General features: G+C 43.9%; 1 protein-coding gene across 1 annotated transcript in view; it reads left to right on the top strand.

Annotated features, from left to right (window-relative positions):
- The first annotated feature begins 5,552 nt into the window (after positions 1–5,552).
- Positions 5,553–24,069, top strand: part of SERINC5 (serine incorporator 5) — a 116,742-nt gene continuing 98,225 nt past the window's right edge. Inside the window, exon 1 of the mRNA XM_049866760.1 lies at positions 5,553–5,741. Coding sequence (XP_049722717.1) covers positions 5,715–5,741 — 27 coding nt within the window. The 5' untranslated portion in view covers positions 5,553–5,714. The remainder of the gene's footprint in view (positions 5,742–24,069) is intronic.

Genomic DNA, 24,069 nt, shown 5'->3' with positions numbered 1-24,069 from the left:
TGAGTGCGGAAATTATCGAACAATATCATTAATATCACACGCAAGTCAAACTTTGCTGAAGATTATTCAAAAACGTTTGCAGCAGTACATCGACAAGAGAACTTCCAGAAATTCAAGCTGGATTCAGAAGAGGATGTGAAACAAGGGCTCATTGCTGACGTCAGATGGATCCTGGCTGAAACCAGAGAATACCAGAAAGATGTTTACCTGTGTTTTATTGACTATGCAAAGGCATTCGACTGTGTGGATCATAACAAATTATGGATAACACTGTGAAGAATGGGAATTCCAGAACACTTAATTGTACTCATAAGGAACCTGTACACAGATCAAGAGGCAGTTGTTCGAACAGAACAAGTGGATACTGAGTGGTTTAAAGTTGGCAAAGTTGTGCATCAGGGTTGTATCCTTTCACCATACCTATTCAATCTGTTGGAAACCCTGGTGGCGTAGTGCTTGAGTGCTACAGCTGCTAACCAAGAGGTCAGCAGTTCAAATCTACCAGGCGCTCCTTGAAAATTCTATAGGGCAGTTCTACTCTGTCCTATAGGGTCTCTATGAGTCGAAAATCGACTGGATGGCAGTGGGTATTCAATCCAAGAAGCTGGACTACATGAAGAAGAATGGGGGGTCAGAATTGGAGAAAGACTCATTAACAACCTGTGTTATGTAGATGACACAACTTTGCTTGCTGAAAGTGAAGAGGACTTGAAGCACTTATGGATTATACCTCAACATAAAGAAAACAAAAATCCTCACAACTGGACCAATAAGCAACATCATGATGAATGCAGAAAAGATTGAAGTTGTCAAGGATTTCATTTTACTTCGATCCACAATCAATACCCATGGAAGCAGCAGTCAAGAAATCAAAAGACGCATTACATTTGGCAAATCTGCTACAAAATACCTCTTTAAAGTGTTGAAAAGCAAAGATGTCACCTTGAAGACTAAGGTGTGCCTGATCCAAGCCATGGTGTTTTCAATTGTCTCATATGCATGGGAAAGCTGGACAATGAATAAGGAAGGCTGAAGAAGAACTGATGCCTTTGAATTGTGGTGTTGGTGAAGAATATTGAATATACCATGGACTGCCAAAAGAATGAACAAGTCTGTCTTGGAAGAAGTACAACCAGAATGCTCCTTAGAAACGAGGATGTCAAGACTACGTCTCACATACCTCAGACATGTTATCAGGAGGGATCAGTCCCTGGAGAAGGACATCATGTTTGGTAGAGGGTCAGCAAAAAAGAGCAAGACCCTCAACGAGATGGACTGACACAGTGGCTGCAATAATGGACTCAAGCATGGCAACAATTGTGATGATGATGCAGGACTGGGCAGTGTTTTGTTCTGTTGTACACAGGGTTGCTATGAGTCGGAATCAACTCAATGCCACCTAACAACAACAAAGAAGGGTACACTGACCAGAAGGAGTAGGGTAAGGAGCACTATGGGGCTCTGACTGTTTTTTTGGCTGGGGCCCTATATTTATAGCTATTTGTTACTAGATTAATACTTAACTTACTTTTTAATGAAATTAATTAAACTTTACACTCTAGACTGAGGTCCCTAGAGACTTTTATAAGTGATGATTAGAGAAATTTCTTTTATATTTAAAAAACCAACATAAGACATCACTAGGTTTTTCAAAGTTGTAAAAGTTCAAAATGGGAGTTAGAATAATTAATTTTATTTGCTTTTAAATCATTCTTGAACAAGAAATTAAATAATTAAAATTTCGATGAAGTTTTTAAAATGTGTATATGTATATATATACATATGTATATACACATACATATATATATATGGGTCCCTGGTACCAAAGTGGTTAAGATCTTGGCTGCTAACCAAAAGGTTAGCAGTTCAAATCCACCAGTCGCTCCTTGAAACCCTATGGGACAGTTCTACTCTGTTGGCTAGGGTCACTATGAGTCAAAATCGACTTGATGGCAGCAAGTTTTTTTTTTTTTTTTAATGCATACATGGAAACGCTGGTGGCAGTTTGAACCCACCAGCTGCTCCTTGGAAACTCTATGGGGCAGTTCTACTCTGTCCTATAGTGCTGCTATGAGTCAGAACTGACTCGTTGGCAATGCGTATATATATTAAAAAACCCATACATAAATATACACACACATATATATGTATTCATTCACTGTTGTTTTCAGTTTGGGTTGCAATATGTATTTTCAAAACTGAACATTGACCTCTCCCTTCTAAAAAAAGGAAAAACCGAAAAATCTTCAAATTCAAGAGAAAAAAATAACCAAATTGTAATTATTTATAATGTTATATATATATATATATAATTACGTTGATTAAAAAGGAGCTAATTCAGCTAATTTTAGAAAAGTTTTGTGGGTAGAGCTGTCTCTCATGGTCTGCCAAGAGCTACAAGTTTTTTTTTTTTTTTTTTTTTAAACAGGTCTGTTACTGCTTGTTCCTGAAATATCCACATAAAAAAAGATCAACTGTAAAGCTACATGCCAGGAACACCATGTACAACTGTCTTCTTTGAAAAAGTCTGCAGAGTATTCATGCTTACATTACCTCTTTCTTGTTAACCAACCACGGATGCAAAAGATGCTACAAACCAGACCTTAAACACTAGTTCCCCAGGCCTCAGTGCTAGGAAGGCCAGTAAACCTCCACACCTGGCCACATTCTTTTGTGGTCTTACCGCAGTGAGGGAAAATGAGCCTGCATACATTTTTTTTGTTAACATCTTTTAAACTCATTTATCAATACTAAGTAGGTAATCAGGGGTACCATTTAGTCTGTACCTACAATGGAGGCCAGGCCCTGTTTCTGCATGGCCTATATGGGTGAGTTTACCTAATCTTTTTTTTTTTTTTTCTGGAGAATGTACTACTAGCCCAGTTCTGCAGATGAGGAAACTGTGGCTTAGAAGTCACCCAGCCAGCTCTTTGTGGAGTTAAAATTTTTATCTTTCTGACTTCGGAAACTCAGGCTTTCTCTATTCTCTTCAAGTACCTTGGGACACATTTTGTAAATCCCCAGGTTATTAAGGTTTATGGCCTCTCTTGCTCAAAGGGCCTCAAAAAAAAAAAAAAAAATCCATTGCTGTTGAGTCGATTCCGACTCATAGCGACCCTATAGGACAGAGTAGAACTGCCCCATAGAGTTTCCAAGGAGCACCTGGTGGACTGGGAACGCCAACCTTTTGGTTAGCAGCCGTAGCTCTTAACCACTATGCCACCAGGGTTTCCTCAAAGAGGCTAGCATTGATATATTCACAGAATCCTCCCACATTAGCAAGGTGTTGGCAAAAAGAACACAGGATTAAGAGTCAGGAGCCCTGGATCCTAGTACTAGTTCTGCCCCTACCTCAGTGGGCCCTGGTGAGGGTTCTCTGTTGTCCTGAGCCTCAGTTTCCCTAAAAGGTGAGGAGTGAGTCCCCACTGGTTAAAATACATACAGATTTCACGTCTTCCCTTTCCCAGGAAATTACCAGGTCTTCCCAGCGGGGCAGAATTTCCAGGCTCCAACCATCTTTGCAGGTTAGGAGTAAACAGAAGTGAAGTGACTGCTGCACTAGGACTTTTCACCACAAAATCCAGGTGAGACCCTTGTCTTCTGATAAATCACGAGCTGTCCTCCAGCGGGTTGCTACACTGTGTGGCTTTGTGTGGTCCTGCTCCATTATTTCTCTTCCTCTAAACATGAAGGTCTGAGATTTTGGGAGATCTTGTGTACCTCTTAACTCCAGGACTGGTTCCCATTAGACTTTCCTCTTAGTCCCCAATTCCTAACCATCCAACAAGACATTCCCTTGCACAAGGCCCAGCCTGGAAGCGAGTCTAGTTAAGGTCAAGTCTTGCTATGTGCACATGGGGATCAGACGTGTGGATTCCAGCCCCAGCTTTGCTTGGTCCCCAGCTGTGAGGCTTTGGACTAGTAATTTAAGCTTCTGGGCTTCAGTTGCCTCATTTTTAAAATGGGTACAGTCAGGGACAGATTATCCAATAAGCCAGGTAAGCTTAGGGCATCAACAAAACAGGGGAACCAGTTGTACAAAGCAAAGGCCCATAGATGCCAAGCAGACAGGACACAAGAAAAAGAGAGCACCAGCATGGAATGGAACTGACAGGGCACTAAATGAAACTGATGCCAGTTCCAGTGTATAAGAATGTAACAGCTGGAAATGAAGGTCATGAGGGCACCCATGTGCAAGGTTGGTTAAGCTATGCGGCCCCTACCACTTCAACACCTTAGTTGACATCTATCTCCTACAATCCCTGATGCTATAATTGAAACTTTTATCTCAGTGGGTCTCTTGGGTGTATACTATTTCTTTCTAATAAAGAAGAGGTGGGGGGTGGGTTGTCTAGTGTAACTCTTGGCTACATTCACCCAGTATGCAGTTGGATCCAACATGACCAGTTACTGGTCAAGGATGGATTATATTAATAGATAACAGGTCTCTGATCCATTTTGAGAGAACTCTTTTGTACATCCACATCTGCTGATCCAGCAGCTCCAACCAAGTGGGCCAGCAATACTGTTTGCCACGATACAAACATAAGGATATGCTCTCGTCCACATCCTGGTAAACAACCAATGGGAAGTCCACATCCCGTTGGAATGCGCGAGTAAGCAGAGGAAGGGGCACCACAGTTCATCAGTGTTTAGGGCCCTCGCATGCCTTAATCCAGCCCTGTGTACAGTAATGTTTACTACAAAGAGTAAAAGCGTGGTGCAGAATTCACACTAAAAAAAATTCCTTTATGCTTTTTGGGGACACGGCTGTGAAAAGAGATCTGGGTGGGAAATAAATTGGGGAGGGAGCGGCGTCCCTGCCTTCTACACTGAACAATTATCGGATATCCCCTTTCTAAAGAGGCCCGGATGCAAACTGAGCCCCTGGGCCAGGAGTACTCTCAAGCTGGCGAAGGGGGAGAGGCTGGAAAACAGGTCAATGTTCAGAGGAGCTCTCGAAGGGCTCTCACAGGATTCCCCCAAAATGCCGCGTGAACGTCAGGGTAGAACAGCCAAATATTGTCCAGGAATGCGTGCAGATTGGGCAGAGGTGACGCTGGAAAGTTGTGAAGCTCTTTCGGCAGATGAGGGAGATAAAAGCATTTCAACAACAGGGATCCCGTGAATGTTCCAGTTAGCGCGCCGCAGGGACCTTCAGAGAGCTGCACTGTGCCAGTTCCGCGCTTGGTACTCAGGAAAGCGCCCAATAAAGGCTCCAAAACCGGAGGCAGCACCAGCTCTTTCGCCGGAGCCAGGGGTCGAAGGGACGCTGAGTCCTCCCGGGCGAGAGGGCGAGCGGAGTCAGGCCGGCGCAAGACTCAGGAACAGCCAGCTTCCCCGTCGGTGGGGGAACTTCGGGGACCGCTGCTTCCCGGAGAGGAGATCACTGCAGCCCCCCGGCGCCTGACGCCAGCGGAAGTGCGAGCCCAGTGCGAGCCCGCTGGGCAGCGGGGCGCCCGGGAAGGGGCGGGCGCGGGGCGGGGCCGCCAGAGGCCGCGGCTCGAGGGGGCGGGCGGGGCGGGGCCTGCGGCGGCGGGGCGGGGCTTGGCGGCGGTTGTTTTTACCAAGGCCGCAGTGCCTCGGCGCTCAGCTGGCGCCGTGCGTTGCGGAGGCGTGAGCTAGTTCGGAGAGGAGTGCTCGCTGCAGGGGGAACCCGAAGGCCGGAGGTGTGCCAGAGCGGGTGAGCGCGCCCGTCGTCGTCGGCCGCCGAAATGTCTGCGCAGTGCTGCGCGGGCCAGGTGAGCGGGGCCAGGCGCTGCGCCGGGTGGCCACGCCGGCGACGGGGCCAGGAGCCCGGGCGGGTTTCCCTGGGTGCGCGTCCCAGTCCTGCGGCCGAAGGCGGGGTCCGACGGTGTCTTCCCGGGCCAGCCCCGCACTGCCTGGGTGAGCGCCTCGGGCCCGAGCGCGCCTCTCAGCCGTCGGGGAAGCCCAGTGTCCGGGGCGGGCGGCGGGGGACGGGAAAGCCCGAGAGACAACCCCGAGATATTCCGGCTCGGCCTCAGGGACTCCGCGAGGCATTAGCGGGCAGGGCCTGATCGGAGGATGCCGACTGCTCCAGGGGCGTGTCGCTTCCTGCCCGGGGCACCTGGCAGTGGCGCTGAGCTTCGAGGCTGACTCGGTTCTGCCTGCCCGATGATCCCAGGAAAAGACGTGGGTTCGGGGAACGTCTCCTTTCCCATGTCCTCAACAAAACTCAGGTCAAACAGCCCACGCAGGTTGCGTTTGACATTTCGCAGAGCTAGAGCTCTGCACCTCCGAGAACGCCTGGATGCCTGATTTCTTAACTACCCGGCGCAGGTCTGGGCGCCGGGAAGACTCAGCCCTGCCCCCTGAGTTTACCGACCCAGCCCTGGCTCGGCGCAAAAACGGCCGGTTGAGTAAAGCGCGAACGTTCCCGGCCCTTTTTTCAACTGACTTGCCCGAACCTGTTTTGTAACTCTCCCTGTTAAACCCGCGATGTCTTAGAACATATATACCCGCTTGGGATAGGCGTCTCTACCGGTTAGTAATGCATCGGGGCGAAATTAGCAGGTCCTACAAAACCCTGGTGGCGTCGTGGTTAAGTGCTACAGCTGCTAACCAAAGGGTCGGCAGTTCAAATCCGCCAGGCGCTCCTTGGAAACTCTATGGGGCAGTTCTACTCTGTCCTGTAGGATCGCTGTGAGTCGGAATCTACTCGACAGCACTGGGTTTGGTTTTTTTGGTTTACCGCTTTAGTCCGAACCCTGGTGGCGAAGTCGTTAAAAGCTCAGGCCGCTAACGAAGAGGTCCGCAGTTCGAATCCACCAGGATGCTCCTTGGAAACTCCATGGGACAGTTCTATCTACTCTGTCCTATAGGGTCGCTATGAGTCTGAATCGACTCGAAGGCACACAACAAGAACAGCGCTTTAGTGCTAATTGCACCCCTTCCCACAGAGCCTGAAAAAAAAACGAAGTAGGTGAAAAGCCTTTTGGATGTCGAGGGCCCTCATTCTCATCCATATTGATTATCAGCATTTTAGTACAGTTTTAGTGGGTGTGTTTTCACAAATGAATCTAATTCCCGAGGTCATCCAGGTATAGGGGTGTTCTTGCTTACTAATAAATTCAGTCTTAACCGCACTTGAGGCCATAGCATAAGTGATGCCGGAGTTAAGGTGTGGGTTCTGTAACCGGCCAGTTATACAGGCAGATAAGCCATTCTCTTTTCCGGTAGCGATGTGGAGTTATCTTTTGGTTTCTGAGGTCTAATACTGTCTTGGCAAGCATTCAAGCTGACTTTTTTGGGGACGAGGAAATTGAGGCTTTTGTCTTGAGGTGAAGTGACTTGCAAATGACTAGAAGGAAAGAGAGGATGCCTGCCACCTTACCAGGGCTTTTGAGACCAGGGTTGGAACAACGAAAAAGGATATTTTCTGAATGTTCAGAATCTCAAGAAAGCATTGCAGATCTTTTATTCTTGTTGCTTTGAAATACGTATTTCCAATTTGATGCATACTTCATAATGTAATTACACTCAGGTAGTTGGAAGCATCTGCCCCCCCCCCCCAGTCCTTCGAAAGACCCTTGAGACTTTCTCTGGCAGCCCCCCTCCCCTGTGCCTAATTTCAAGCTCTGAAAATTATTACAAGCACTCAAATGGGCCTTGTAAAAGAAATATTGTTATGGTTGATATTTTGGCAGGATTTAATGACTGGTTTCTAAAAGTCCCTCTCCTAGGACTTTGGAAAGAACCAAGTTCTGGTTGTTCATCAAAGGGGAAGTTAGCTTCTGCTTTCTGGGCTGCTTGAGGCATCATTTCAGTGGGTCTCTTTCACAGCTAAACGGCAGTTACACTATGATTTCATATGAATGGGGCTGTGAATAAGTTTGAATATTTTAAAAAAAAGAACTCATCAGAGGTTATTTAAGCCTACTAATTCTTTCTTTTTTTAAACATCAGTCTCTTCCTTCAAAGGTTGGTTGGTCTAGTTGGAGTAGGAGAAGGAAGGCATTCCATCAACAAGTAAACAAGAAAACAAGGATAGGTACTGTTTGTGTAAGAGGGCATTGTGGTGGAGCTGCCTTGGGTAGGGCTGTTGGGGAAGCCTGTCCAAGGAGAGGCCCCTGGAATTGAGACTGATCTGTGGGTAGCAGGCACCCATGCTGGGGCCTTCCAGACTTGGGGTGTTCCAAGAACATAAAGGAGAGCAGCGTGGTTAGAGTGTCATAGATGACTAGATGAGATCAGAGAGGGAGGCAGGGCCGGACGTGGCCAGACACTGTCAGCCACAGTTGGACTTTGTATTGTATTCTGGTTGCAGTGAAGGGGAGAGCTTTGATTGAATTTACATTTAGAAGATGACTTTGGGTACTATGAAGACTGGGCTGTACCAGGGACAAGAGTGGAGTCAGGGAGAGCAGTCAGGAGCTGTTCATTCAGTGAATACTTTTTAATTACCTCCTAAGAGGATCACTGGTGGTGCAGTGGTTAAGCGCTTGACTGCTAACTGAAAGGTCGGTGGTTTGAACCCACTAGCCACTTTGAGGGAGAAAGATGTGACAGTCTGCTTCTGTAAAGATTATAGCCTTGGAAATCCTTTGGGAACAGTTCTCCTCTGTAGGGTTGCTGTGAGTCAGAATTGACTTGATGGTGATTTTTTTTTTTTTTTTTAAATGAGTGTCTTAGTTGTCTGGAGCCCTGGTGGCACAGTGGTTAAGAACCAAGTGCTAACCAAAAGGTCAGCACTTTGAATCTACACCAGCTGCTCCTTGGAAACCCTTTGGGGCAGTTCTACTGTGCCCTGTAGGGTCGCTGTGAGTCAGAATTGACTTGATGACAATGAGGTGAAGTTACCTAGTGCTGCTATAACACAAATACTACAAGTGGATTGCTTTAACAAAGAGAAATTTATTCTCTCACAGTCTAGGAGGCTAGAAGTCTGAATTCAGGGTGCCAGCAGCAGGGGACGGCTTTCTCTTTCTGTCGGCTCTGGAGGAAGGTCCTTGTCATCATTCTTCCCCTGGTCTAGGAGCTTCTCTGTGCAGGGACCCCAGGTCCAGAGAATGTGCCCTGCTCCTGGAACTACTTTCTTGGTGGTATGAGGTCCCCATGTCTCTCTCTTTGCTTCTCTCTTTTATATCTCAAAACAGATTGACCTAAAATACAACCTAATCTTGTAGATTGAGTCCTGCATCGTTAACATAACTGCCTCTAATCCTGCCTCATTAACATCATAGAGGTAGAATTTATAACACATAGGAAAATCACATTAGATGACGGAATTGGTGGGCAGTTACACAATACTGGGAATCTTCTAGCCAAGTTGACAGATATTTTGGGGGACATAGTTCAATCCATAACAATGGGCAAGCACTGTTCTAGGCTTCAATGGTACACAGAAATCCCTTGCTGACAGCTTAAGTCCTGTCCATCTCCTCTCGCTGTAGTCTAGGGAGGAGGGAGTCTGGTACCTGAGTTTTAGGCTAAGGTGGTGGTAGAGGATATGGTGGGATGTCCTTGGCTTCTGGGTGTATTTTGGAGGTAGAGCTGGGCTTTCACTTGGGTTAGATGTGGGTTATAGAATAAGAAAGGGATTTGATTTTTGGCATAGGAAACTGGATGGATGATGGTGTGCCATCACTGAGGACCATCAGGAGGCTGGTAGGAAGGGGGTAAGGGAATTTTGGGGGAGGAGAATCCATAGTTTTCCTATGGCTTTGTTACATTTCAGAGGACTCGACTTAGTAGGGTTCTCTAGAGAAACAGAACCGGTTGAGGGGTGTGTGTGTGTGTGTATATGTATATGTGTGTGTGGAGAGTGAAAGAGGGAGAGAGAGATTTATTTTAAGGAATTGGCTTATAGTCCTGAGTAACTAAAAACCAAAAGCAAACCTATTGCCATCAGGCCAATTCTGACTCATAGTGACTGAATAAGACAGACTAGAACTGCCCCATAGGGTTTCCAAGGAACCGGCTGGTGGATTCGAACTGCCAATTTTTTGGTTAGTAGCCGAGCTCTTAACCACGGAGCCACCACCATCAGAAACAATGTATCAACTGGAAAAGAACCTGGGCTTTAAACTCATACCTGGGTTTGAATTGGGAAACCTGGACAGCCAGGTTGGTATGACTAGACAAGTTACTTAACCTCTAAGAACCTCAGTTTTCCTCAGCTGTAGAATGGCTGTGATAATACTTCCTAGGATTATTATGAGGATTACATGTGATAGTAGACATACAGTCTTTAATACAGGGTTTGGCACAGTAAGGAATAACCCTGGCGGAATAAGGAACTCCCAGAAATGTTAGTTTGTTAGTGGACATTACTCACTTGTTCCAGGATAGTGCCCACATCATCCTATTTTTGTTTCCACTTTGATGTATACTTAGGTTTTGCTTAGGTCATTAGTTGATGGATGCCAAGGGAGGCAGAGATAATAGGAGAGTGGTCACTCAACACCTCCTTGGTACAGAGCACTGTGGTAGGTACCTCTGAAGATATGGTGATGAACAGAGAGCTTCCTTGCCCCTCGTGTAATTTACTGGCTGGTTGAGGGAGTAGAAGTGGGGGAATATAGCCAGAGAAAAAGAAAGTACACGCTGTCAGAGATGAAATGAGATGTTTGCTCAGAAAATTAAGATAACTCTTCTAAGGCAGTTTGAGACCAAGGCTTGTCAGGGTTTAATGCAGGTAAGTGTAAGTGTTAATGATAATAATAGCTGGTTTATTTCTTATCTACAGTATGCTGTGTGCATTCACGTACATTATCATCATCCGTTTTTCCAATAACTGTGAGTTGGGTGATGCTCTGATTGGGTTCCTTTTACAGTGAGGCAACTGGAGTACAGTGAAATGAATTAACTTGATCAAGGTCACATGATCATGGAGCCAGGCGTTGAACAATGATCTATTAAATAATAACAAGTAACTGTTGCCAGTGGACCTAAGCAGTTTTGAATACACAGCTATTAGGCTGTTTTTTTGTGTGTGTGTACTTTAAGTGAAAGTTTATAAATGAAGTCAGTTTGTCTTACAAAAATTTATATACACGTTGGTATATACTCCTAGTTGCTCTACGCTAATGAGACAGCACACTCCTCTCCACCCTGTATTTCCCGTGTCCGTTCAGCCAGCTTCTGTCCCCCTGTGCCTTCTCATCTCCCCTCTAGATAGGAGCTGCCCACATAGTCTCATGTGTCTACTTGAGCCAAGAAGCTCACTCCTACCAGTATCATTTTCTATCTTGTAGTCCAGTCCAATCCCTGTCTGAAGAATTGGCTTTGGGAATGGTTCCAGTCTTGGGCTAACAGAAGGTCTGGGGACCATGACCTCCAGGGTCCTTCTAGTCTCAGTCAGACCATTAAGTCTGGTCTTTTTAGGAGAATTTGAGGTCTGCATCCTGCTGCTTTCCTGCTCCATCAGGGATTCTCTATTGTGTTCCTGTAAAGGCAGTCATCGGCTGTAGCCGGGCACCATCTAGTTCTTCTGGTCTCAGGCTGATGTAGTTTCTGATTTATGTGGCCCTTTCTGTCTCTTGGGCTCATAATTACCTTGGGTCTTTGGTGTTCTTCTTTCTCTTTTGCTCCAGGTGGGTTGAGACCAACTGATGCATCTTAGGTGGCCGCTTGCTAGCATTTAAGATCCCAGACACCGCTCTCCAAAGTGGGATGCAGAATGTTTTCTTAATAGATTTTATTATACCAATTGACCTAGATGTCCCCTGAGACCATGGTCCCCAAACCTCTGCCCCTGCTATGCTGGCCTTTGAATCATTTGGTTTATTCAGGAAACTTCTTTGCTTTTGGCTTAGTCCAGTTGTGCTGACCTCTCCTGTATTGTATGTCGTCTTTCCCTTCACCTAAAATATTCTTGTCTACTATCTAATAAGTGAATACCCCTCACCCTCCATCCGTCCCTCCCCACTGTTGTAACCATCAAAGTGTATTTTCTTCTGTGTTTAAACTGTTTCTTGAGTTCTTAGAATAGTGGTCTCATATTTGTCCTTTTGCAACTAGTTTCACTCAGTGTAATGCCTTCCAGATTCCTCCATGTTATGAAATGTTTCATGGATTCGTGATTGTTCTTTATCGATGCATAGTATTCCATTGTGTGAACATACCATAATTTATTAATCCATTCATTATTAGACTGTTTTTGTTAGATATTGGCAGCTGCCGGTAGTTATGAGTGGGTGAGTTTAGCTTCTCCCTCATCACCTGGCCTAAGTTATAAAGAAAGCAAGTCTCATATCTAATTCTGCCACACCTAGAGACATTTATTGACAGACAGGCACCGAACAGTCATTCTGAGGCTTCCTGAAGTCCCTATTCTTTGCCTTTCTCAGTGCTCTGATGTACACCTCGTACCTGAGGCAGATGTGACAACATTCTAGTAGGAAGAACTTGGCTGACATTCTGGTTGGACTGAAGAACTGACTACACTAGTAGGACTGTGTGGATGAATTAAGCCCATGATGTCATTCTCAGGGTGAAAACTCACTTGACTCTTATAGGTGGTTCTTGCAAGAGCAGGAATTCCTGGGCTAATGTGTTTCCAGCCAGTTCACATTTCATGATCACTAAAATTTTCCCCAATGAAAGCCCATTTCTGTTGTCTGTTCTGTTAATTAACAAAGACAAGAGTGCCACCAGGGTATTATCCTAGTTAACAAAACCTCTGGTCTTGATCTGAGTTAGAGGTAATTGAAGCCCATGCAAGAAACGCCTTTAGAGTGTCGCCTCTGATTAGATGTTCTTGGAGTGGGGTCTTCCTCTTTAGGGTAACTTGATTGTAGCTTAAAACACCCACACAGACAGTCCATGTGGACTCTTCAAAAAGTAAATAACAGAGCACATAATAGTAATGATTTGCCTGAAATGCCCTTCCTCCTTCTCTATAAAACCGAATCTGTACTTTAAAGGCCCAGCTCAAGATGAATTTTTTCAGTCATGATCTTCCCCTTGTTTTGACCATTTCTTCAGAATTTATATTGTCCACACCACCAAGTACTTGACCATATGATTCACTGAAATTGTTTCCTGGGTATAGCAAGTATGTGTTTCCTCTCTGAGGCAGACTGCAGACCATGACGTAGCTTAACACCTCCCCCAGACTCCTCTGCAGAGCCTTTGCTTACAAAACTTTCCCTACAGCTCTTTGTTTATAGTGATTGGAAATGTTAGATCCTCATTATCATGTGTTGCTTCCACCCCTGGAAGGGATCCAGGCACAAAAATTCATTTTTTCCGTGACTGATGTTTTTGAACAATGTAGGGTATCAGTGAAACACAGTGGGAGAATCGCACGTCATCACCCAGAGAGAATCATGTTTTGATGTTTTATAATCCATTCACTGATATTTAATATATAATTTTACTTTGCAAAATTAGGATTATGTTATAGGTCCTGTATTTGATCCTACTCTTTTTACTGAATTGCGGGTGACCAAGGAAGTTTTAGTATGCACCAGCAACTAATTTGCAACCATTATGTTACCTGGGCTTACGTTTAGAGGTAGGTAGCCCTCTACCTTTCAATATGATTTCTACCATTAAATAAAAATATTAAGCCAAACTAGAAATTGAAGTTTATTTAATATACAATTTGCAAATTGGGGCAACATTTCTGACTTAGTCAAAAATGTCCCAAAGAAGAAAAATCTTTTACAGATTTTTATACTCCAGTTTATAGCTAGTAAAACAACTAGTGGTCATGAAGGACTCCATGCAGCATTATTTTGAAGAACAATTAATTACTGATTTATCCTAAAACGTAGATTCTTGTCTGGCCTTTGGAGTTTCTGTTGATGAAACTGCACTTTGATAATTCTTTAAAAGAGCACAATGCTCAAGGCAAAATGTCCTTTACTAATCTAGACTATTGTTGGATTTAAGGGGCAGTTCTACTCTGTCCAGTAGGATTGCTCTGAGTCAGAATTGACTTGAGGGCAGTGGATTTAGTTTTGGTTTGCTGGTGCCAAAAGCTCCTGCTCACTGAAAGCTGTGCTATTTGAACCCACCAGCGGCCCTGAGAGAATAAAGACCTGGTGATTTGTTCCCATACAGATTCCAGCCTAGGAAACTCTATGGGGCAGTTCTACCCTGTCATATACGGTCTCTAAACTCTGGTAGCGTAGTGGTTAAGTGCTACGGCTGCTAACCAAAAAGGTCAGCAGCTCGAATCTGCCAGGCGCTCCTTGGAAACTCTATGGGGCGGTTCTACTCTGTCCTATAGGGTCGCTATGAGCTGGAATCGACTCGAGGGCAGTGGGTTTGGTTTCTTTTTTGGTTTATGAGTTGCATACAACAGCAACTATTTGACTTGAAGGAGACTTTTAGGAAACTAGTTTTCTCGAGGCTCAAGGTTCAAAGATTATCTTGGGGTGATAGCCTGGGTGGTTACCTCAACCTGCATGGAATCCAGAAATCTGAATTCCTCCAGAATTAAAAACTTTGTTCCTCAGTTTTCCTCTTTTGATGAGGATTCTGCTATAGAATCTTTGATTGGAAATGTTCAGTAATGGTAGCCGGGCACCATCCAGTTTCCTTTTGGTCTGTGACAGACAAGATGGTTGTTAATGAAGGCAATCAGACATGGAGTCTAGTTCCTGTTCTGCCTGGCTCTCCTATTTCTCTGCTGTTCCAGATGAATAGAGGCCAATTGTGGAACCTTGGATGGCCACTCACAAGCTTTTAAGACCCCAGGCAGTACACAATGAATGAAGAGGTAGAACAGAAACACTATTAATGTAGCAGTATTAGGCTAATGTACCAAAACGCCCCACGAAACCATGAACCATGACCCTAAACCTTTGAACCAAGAAAACAAATCCCATGAGGTATTTGGTTATATACAAGCAGCATCAGTAAATGCTTTCGTTGTGCTTTAACATCAGCTACATTCTGGAAACCTCAGATTGCATATTAATATAGACACAGCAAAGTTTACTTATTAAGGTACAGACTCCTCATTGGGAGACTTCACAGGAAATCTGTAATTCTAGTCTGTTTTGTAAAATTAAAGCTTGAACTTCAGATATTTCTCTCGTTAGGGTCTTTACAGCTTTTCTAAGTTTATGATGGAAACTTCTCACTAGAGGGTTACAATACCTAAAACCATTTGAAGACAGATTATCTCCTTTTAATGCAGGAATCTATTTCAGGAACTAATAGTGTAATGCTGATGATAAAGTATTCCATGGGAAGGGTTTTCTCATCTCCTGATTCTTTTAATCCTTTTAAAGTTTCTGTTCTGGTTTTAATTTTTTAAAAAATTACAAGAGGGGTGGTTTGGAGATGTCTCAGGTAGTATAGTATAGCCAAATTCAGGTTGTTGGAAAGATAAGAGTGTCTGTTATTTACCCTGTAAAGTAGGGAGGGTGAAGTGGAGGCTGTAGTGTTAGCTGGAGAGTTAAAATGAAGAAATGGCTCATTCGCATTTGTTTTCTTGCGCGAGCTGACAGATAGCTTTGGGCTACAGCAAGTCTGAGTGGGATGGATGGCTTTACTGGGAAGGCCCAGGAGAGGCAGACCTCTTCACAGTGGAAGGCAGCCTCTGAGTCATGTCCCTTTGTTAATGCAACTGAAGGTGACATCCCCTCCCACATTGCTTGCTTCTGGCCTCTGTTTTCTGTATACATACTGCCTGTAGATTTCCCATAGGTGCTGAATTATCTGTGAGACCATGACAGTGAAGGTTCAGTTTTCTAGGTGTTTTAAGGTAAATCATCTTTTAGAAGCTTCAGAGATAGGAGATTAGTAATTATGGCATAGTTTACTTGTATATGGAAACCCCCTGGTGGCATGGTGCTTAAGTATTACGGCTGCTAACCAAGAGGTCAGCAGTTCGAATCCACCAGGTGCTCCTTGGAAACTCTGTGGGGCAGTTCTCTGTCCTGTAGGGTCGCTGTGAGTCGGAATTGACGGCAGTGGGTTTGGTTTTTTGGTTTTTTTCTACTTGTATTTCAACCAATTGCCATCTAGTTGTCATGGCGACCCTAAGACGGACAAGGAAGAAAGTCCTGCTGATCTGCTTTGAAAATCAGCCAGTGAAAACCCTATGGATCACAGTGGTCCACAGCCATGGGGATGGCCCAGGATGGGGCAGCTTTTAGTTCTGTTGTGCAAGTGGTCACCATGAGTTGGGAGCCGACTCAACGGGGCAGCTAATAACTACTTATATTTCAGAGCAGCAGTACATAGATGGTTTATTTATGATAATTTGATGTTAAAAAAAGGAGTCCTCATAATCTGTTTGCAGGACTAGCCATGGACAGCTAATTGCTTTTTACTTCTTAACTAAGTTTTTAATATTTTTAAAAGGTGGTAATACTTGCCTAGGAGTCCCTGGGTGTTGCAAATGGTTAAGTGCTTGAGTATTAACTGAAAGGTTGGGAGTTCAGACTCACCCAGAGATGCCTCAGAGGTGAGGCCTGGTGATCTGCTTCCGAAAGGTCACAGCCTTGAAAACCCGTTGTAGCAGTTCTATCCTGCACACCTGGGGTCTCTATGAGTCGGAATCGACTTAACAGTAACTAACAACAATTATAAAGATATCCTGTATTCTCTTAGTGTCCTGAATTGGACAGCATTGTTTACGAATTTTCATACGTACTTCTGTTGCCCATTGAATTTAAGGTTTAGATTGGATGCTCAGAGCAATATCCATCAAGTTACCAATTAATCTATACGACTATGACTGTCTCCAAATATCAGGTTTCCCAAGTAGTCCACAATGAACCTCAACAGTCCTAGTTAAATATATTTTAAAACAGATTTCCAGGGGGGTATATCCTCAGATCTGCTAGCTTGTGTATTAATGGTATTTTGAATGATTTTAGAATACAATCTGGGAGTCAGCGTGGTGTGTATGTGGGAAATTCAAATAGTGGATTGGTTTGATTACATAAAACATCTGTTTGAATTTTCAGGGAAACAGGGTTTTACTTTTGGCTTTTCTGTAGTTTGCTTTGTGAGATTAAATTGAGCTCATGTTTAAGGAAAGCAGCTGTTGTGCAGAAATTTAGAGTGGGTTTTTATCACAGAATAAATTTTGAAACAATTTGTGGGTTTGAAGTAAGGTTACAGTATATAGTGATTAGACAACATTTTTTTCCCCTCCTGAAAACTGTCTAGTCAAAACAAAAGTAGGAGAAACACACATACACACAACCCCTTAAATCTAACTAAGGAGATGAAAAGTCAGACTCCTGTTTGTTTAAGTATCTTTTTTTATAAACTGGCAACTGCATTTTGAAACAAAGCCTACAATGTGTTATTTTTTTTCTAGTTTTCTGTTCTCGGATTAAAGCTCAGTAATTGAATGGAGGGTAAGTCCGATGCCCTGATCCATGAGGCCTGTGGTTCACTAACACTGGGGAGGGATTCAGTGTCCTTTGTTCCTGACTAGATACTGATTGATTTTCTCCAGTGGCTTTCTCAGAAACAATGGCAGTATTTTTTAACCATGGTAAATGAAATTGTTCTCTGTAATAGGATTCCATATCAACAGGAATTTTCTTAGGCTTTGATAGCATTACCCCTAAGGACTTTAGTACGTTTTTGACTTATTTCATTTGCTGAGGAAAAACAAACAAATAAATAAATAACAAAACTCCCTAAAGCAATATATCAATTGATAAATATTGGTTGGATACCCAGAATACTAAAATTCAAAGGCATTAATTAGGCCCACTTCCTTGTGCTTGGGAGCAACTTGTGATTGATGCTGAATTTCCTAGCAGTACAAGATTTCTCCTAGGGCAGAACTTCTTCACAGATGACTTGGTGGCTCAAACATCGTACTTTAATACCTTTTCTCCCTGTAAAAGGGAAGGAAGGTGGTGGTCCCCTGGGGAAGACTGCTCCTGTAAGTGTAGGAGCCTGTCCAAGGCAGCATGTGGAGAGCAGGATCCCCACGAAGGGGCTCTGTGCAGCCCTCCCATTACGTACACCATTGCATGCTGTGTGCTTTCGGAACACTTGTCTAAGAAAAGAGTCCATACTATTTCTCAGCTTCCCAAAGGAATCTTATGACCTCAGAAAAACAGATGTAGAACAAGAAGGTAAGGCCAACAGTAGAACCCTCAGAGACATTTCTGTTTGAATGGCAGATATTCCATGTAGCAAATAAGGAACCAAAGAAAATGAAGGTCCCTGGGTGGTGCAAGTGATTTGTACCTGACTATTAACCTGAAGGGTTAGCAGTTCAAACCCAACCAGTGGTACTGTGGAAGAAAGCCCTGGTGATCTGCTTCCATAAAGCCTGTGGAGCAGTTCTGCTCTGTAACATGGGGCTGCCACGGCTCAGAATTGACTGTACGGCGATAAAAAAACCCATGGCTGTCAAGCAGATTCCAACTCCTAGCGACCCTGTAGGACAGAGCAGAACTGCCACATAGGGTTTCCAGGGAGCACCTACCTGGTGGATTCAAAATGCTGACCTTTTGGTTAGCAGCTGTAGCTCTTAACCGCTACACCACCAGGGTTTGGTTTTTGTTGTTTTTTAGGGTCTCTGGAACAGAAAAGAGCCAGAGGTTCAGGGCAGTGCGGGCACCGCTGGCCTTGTCAGATGGCAGAGAAGTCAATTAACAGGAAAACTGCTAAATGCCTGGGGTTTTGGGCAGCCTAGAGCGTTGTGGGTTGAGGAGTACTGGGGAGCTGAAGAAAGGAAGCCAGGGAAGGTAGATCATTATCTTTTAAAATGGGAGGCGATGCTGGAGGAGCTTAGTAGCTAGAGGGAGAAGTGATGTTTGAGTGGAGAGTGTTTTTTTTTAGTTGATTTTAGATGGAAGGTAACTGAGCCGGTTGCCAAGGTGAAGAGAAGGAGCTGGCTAAAAACCTGAAGGGGTTTCTGGCAGCCCTATAAAGGGTGGTATTTGGATGATGTTATGAGTTTAACTGTGTTCCCCCACTGTTTAAGTTTGTTAACTCTGGTCAACTGGGATTTATTCATCTTTGGAAAATTCTGGAGAAGCAGGTCTGCTTCTGGAGAGATGCAGGTTTTGCTATTTGCCTAGTGATTTTTGAGGCAACTCATCGAATCAGAGAAACTCTGGGTCGGAAGGCACCTTAAAAGTCATCCCTTTTAACTCTCCCTCAGATGCTTAAATGTCCTTTTTAATGCCCCTGCTAAATGTTCATATGGTTTGTTTGAACCTCTCCAGTGATGGGGAGCTCCTTACTCTTCAGATTTCTTAATTTTTTCCATGTCTTGGTTTCTTTGTAAGATAGGGAAATTTCTGCCTTGCCTCCCTCATAGTTATTGAAGGTATCAAAATAAGATGATATATGTAAGGCTTTTGGTTATCTGTAAAGTGATAGCAGCTCTGTCAGGGTTCAGTGCAGGAAACATACCACTGTAGGTATTTTAAGCAGAAGGGAATTTAATGTAGGGAATTAGGTGTTTAAAAAATAATTAGAAGAACTAGAGCAGCAAGAATTAGGGGCCTGACATAACTAGTAAAGAATGTCTGCCTTGAGTATTGTGCTCTTTTAAGAATAATCCATATGAGACCAAATTGACAATAGCAACTTGAAAGATTTGATTGGAAACTTAGGGAGCCAAGAGTTTACGTTAATGGGGAAGGAACAATTTGGAAAAGCACTGTGAGAATGGTTGCACAAATTGAAGAATGTAGTCAAGTGACACTGAATTGTATATGTAGAAGTTATTGAATTGGTGTATGTTTTGCTGTGTATATTCTCAACAACAACAAAAAACAAATTATTAGAAGAATCGGGACACCCCTGGAACTCTTGAGCTTAAGAACATACCACCACAGCTGTGATCCAGAGGTCAGGAAGTTGAAGTGACTGCCACCACCCCACTGTCTCTTGATACCCACGCAGCTGGTGGCGTGATGCTGGACCCACGAGTCTGGTTGCACAACTGCTCATCCTTTCCTGGAAACTTGCCTGGTTGTAGACACCACAGCAGGAAAGTGGCCTCCACTTCTTTTTCACATTCCCATATTATGAATATTCATATTATCAATGCTCCTAATTGCCAAGACCCTAACAGCAAGGGAGTCTGGGAAACGTGGCTTAACTTTCCAGGTTCTTCAGTCCTGGAAGACACAGAGAAGGAGGTGGGAATGGAGGCTGAGTGAGATAATTGACCATGTGCAATACAAGTTATGTGGAATTGTATACTTCTAATCAGTCTCCAGAAAGAACAAACCTGTTAACGTTTTACTGTATTTCATTCTAGTATTAAAATAAAATAAATTGGACCATACCATGTATACAGTTTTATATCCTAACTTATTCTCACATAATATTGTGAACACTTTCACATATCATAAAAAATTCTTCAAAAGCAAACTTTTAAATGACGGTATCACATTTAATTGACCATATCAGCACTTCTTTCACTGTTCCCCCTTTATTAGACAGCTAGTATATTTTTATTTTTTTTAACTACCATAAATAGCTCATGACCTTTCTCTATGTCTATGCTTCTTACTTGAGGCTAGATCTCTGGAAGTACAGTTAGATCTGCCATAGCACAACATGACATATATTCCTAAAAATCATCCCACTGTGCAAAATCACACAATAAAAGCCACAGACCTTATGGGGAAAATGGAAATTAGGGGCAAGCTTCAAAAAACATCAGTGATAACATTTTTAAAAAAGGAACTTAGTAAATACAGCTTTATAAATGTTAAATGGCAAAGAAGTATGTAAATACTAAAATAAACATAGCATTTTACCCTGAGAAAAACTTCAAGTTTGCTTTTGTAAATAGGCATCATAAGGGCTGCAGTTTGTATGATTGTGAAGTGGTGGAAGGGGGTGTTATGCATTGAATTATGTCTCTCACAAAGTGTGTATCAACTTGACTAGGCCATGATTTCCAGTATTGTGTGGTTATCCACCATTCTGTGATCTGATGCGATTATCCTATGTGTTGGGAATCCTAATCTCTGGTTGTGGTTAATGAGGTAGGATTAGGTTATGTTAAAGAAGATTAGAGTGGGATGCAGCACCCTTACTCAGGCCACAGCCCTGATCCTGATGTAAGGGGAGTTTCCCTGGGGTGTGGCCTGCATCACCTTTTATCTTACAAGAGATAAAAGGAGAGAAAAGTGAGCAGGGGGGCAGGGACCTCATGCCACCAAGAAAGAAGCTCCAGGAGCAGAGTTTGTCCTTTGGACCCGGGGTCCCTGCGCTGAGAAGCTCCTAGACCAAGGGAGGATTGATGACAAGGCCCTTGCCCTAGAACTGACAGAGAGAGAAAGCTTTCCCCTGGAGCTAGTAGCCTGAATTCAGACTTCCGACCTCCTAAACTGTGGGAGATACCACCGACTTGTGGTATTTGTGTTATAGCAGCACTAGATAACTAAGACATGGTTATGTGAAATTGGATGGAAAGTTGTACCACCAGGTGTGGATGGGTATGACTCACAACACACATGGTTAACTGAAGTGTGTGTTTTGTGTGTTCCTAAGTGGCTTGGTTTAGTTGGCAGCAGTTTTCTGCCCTCACCTAGTATTTCTCACAGATAAAATCCTAATACATCAATCCTTTTGGGACAAATTTGTGTTTTCAAAGCTAGCATTATAGTAGAACTGACAACAGAGGAATAACTCAGAAGCCCTGGACATGTTACATTGCCATATCTTTCTCAGGAAAGCTGACCAGTTCACGCTCCTAGTAGCTGTGTGTGAGGGAGTGAGCTGGCTCCCTTTGACCAACTCACAGAAAGTTGGTGCTGGAAGGGACCGGAAGGATCATCTACTCCCCTGACCCAGCTGTGCTCAGATTCCTTGTACTGTAATCAGGGAAGGCTCCAGAGACAGAACTTACTATCTTTGGAAGTGGCTCTGCTTTATCCTTAGAGAGCTCCGATTTAATTCTTCCTCCTGCCCCTGTCTTGGCTAAAATGACCTACCCCTATCTTGGAGGGATACAGTAGTTTTTGGATAGTAAAGTCAGAAGAGGCAGGCAAGGGCTGTGGCTCAAGGGTCACAGAGGACCACAGTTGGGTTAACACTTCTGCTCCTGAATATGAGAATGCCCAGTGTCCAATCTGAGACATGCTGACAAAGAGACTTGTGCCTCTGGGTGTGAGAAAGTTCACTTGAAAGCCAAAGTATTACAACTTCTTGGCACACTTAAATAGTTTTTAAGGCTGATGGTCAGGCAATTTGAAATTAGAACCATCTTGAGATGTCCATGGTTGTTAGGAAACCAGAGCCTCACTGTTGATGAGTTTATGATGGGAGTGATGCCTGCCTCTTGTGGTCATGAGATACCATTCTTGGATGACTATGGGCTGGCCATGGAGGGTAAGTGAACTAGAAATTATATCCATAAAATAGTATTGAAAGTAGAATCTGGGAGGTCAAGCAGCCTTCATCTTCTGGAGCTAGAAGGATCCTTAAGGGAGTGGCATGTCCACACCCTTATATTATTGAGGAGGAATCAGGCCCCCAGAGCTGAGGGCCTCTCTGAAGGCCACACATTTGGTTAGCTTACAGCAGAGACTGCCACCCAGCTCCCCTGGCCTTTGCCATTTGCCCAGCATGTAGTTGACAGTTGATAATGAGAGTGTGGAGCCCTGGGGTACAGTGGTTAAGCAGTCTTGTCTGCTAACCAAAAGGTTGGCAGTTCAAACCCACCAGCCCTCTCAGGAGCAGATTAATCAGTAAGCAAGGTACATACGGGTTTACAGTAAGCAAGTTATGTGCAGGCTTAATTCTGTTCACTTATCTGTAGTGTACAATTTCACATGGGTTTCACCATGGGTGAAATTGTGCACTACAGATTAGTAAGTAAACCTGTGTGTACCTTGCTTATGGGATAATCCGTCCTGTGGGCTGTCTGCTCCGCGGGCAAAAGATGTGGCAGTCTACTTCCATAAATTACAGCCTTGGAAACCCTGTGGGGCAGTTGTACTCTGTCTTGTAGTTGAAATCTACTCAATGGCAATGGGTTTGGTTTGAAATAATGGGAGTGACTGGGTGAATGCTGGACTTTTTCAGAAGATATCTGCTGTCTTTGCGGAGCAGTTCAACAAAGAGCTCATGGGTATAGATTATAAACATAATCTTATGATTTTAAATCTCAAGTTTTTTTTTTTTAATACTGTATTTTGCTGTAATAAAATCAGTTTAAATCTTTTTCCTCTCCCTTCTCTTAAACCCCCAAGCAATTGTTTACTTTTTTTTTTCTGGAAGGATCCTTTCTGTGTGTGAATCTGATCATAGGATTTAACAGGAAGCAGTTTCTAACAACGTGTTTTCTTACCAAGGGACTGTACTTTGTGAACATTGCAGGTTGCTGAGAAAGCGGTATTAGGCCATTTCGAAAGAGCTGGTTAACCAATGAGGGACTTTATGCAAATCATTGTGCCCAGGGGCAGCTTCTGGCTGGAGGCTTTGAAAAGCTTGAAGCGGTAAATTATTTCCTTATGATGGGGGTTTGTCACGGGTTTGCAATTCTTGGAAGCAAGAGGTCCAGCAGAGCTGAGTCTCTGACTGTTTTTTTTCCTGCTGTGGTGTGGCAGGAAGAATGCACGGCTCAGTGCTTCAGAAGAAGCTGATGCTCATTATGAATGGTTGGAGAGGAGGATGCCTCCTCCTCTCCCACTTAGGTTATCCTCCCATTCCTCTTTCCTGATGTTTGTAAGACTTTGGGAGTGTTGAAAATAGGTACTGTAAACGAGGTTGGGAGTCTCTGATCAGAAAGAAAACAAAAAAAAGTATTAAGGAGCCCTGGTGGCGCAGTGATTATGGGCTTTAACTGAAAGGCTGGTGGTTAGAAGCCACCAGCTGCTCCACAGGAGAAAGGTGTGGCAATCTGCTTCTGTAAAATTACGGCCTAGGAAACCCTACAGGGCAGCTCTGCTCTGTCCTGGAGAGTCCACAGCACCACCCCCCAACCCCCGCAACAACAAGAATAAGGTTATTATGAGAAGAGAGTAAAGAAAAAAGCTATTAATTAGTAAGTGAGCTGTGGCATTTGGGAGGAATGATAATCAGCTCGTGTCTCCCAGTGGGGATGCTGTTGGTATTTGGGGGGAGGCAGTTCTTTCTTGTGAGGAAGTCTTGTGCTTAGCTGATACTTAGAATTGTGGATAACCTGAATACCAGTAG

Source organism: Elephas maximus, chromosome 2 (assembly GCF_024166365.1).
Source record: "Elephas maximus indicus isolate mEleMax1 chromosome 2, mEleMax1 primary haplotype, whole genome shotgun sequence".
NCBI classification, from domain to species: domain Eukaryota; kingdom Metazoa; phylum Chordata; class Mammalia; order Proboscidea; family Elephantidae; genus Elephas; species Elephas maximus.
Note: the sequence above shows the minus strand (reverse complement) of the source record. Positions and strands in the feature narration are given on the sequence as shown.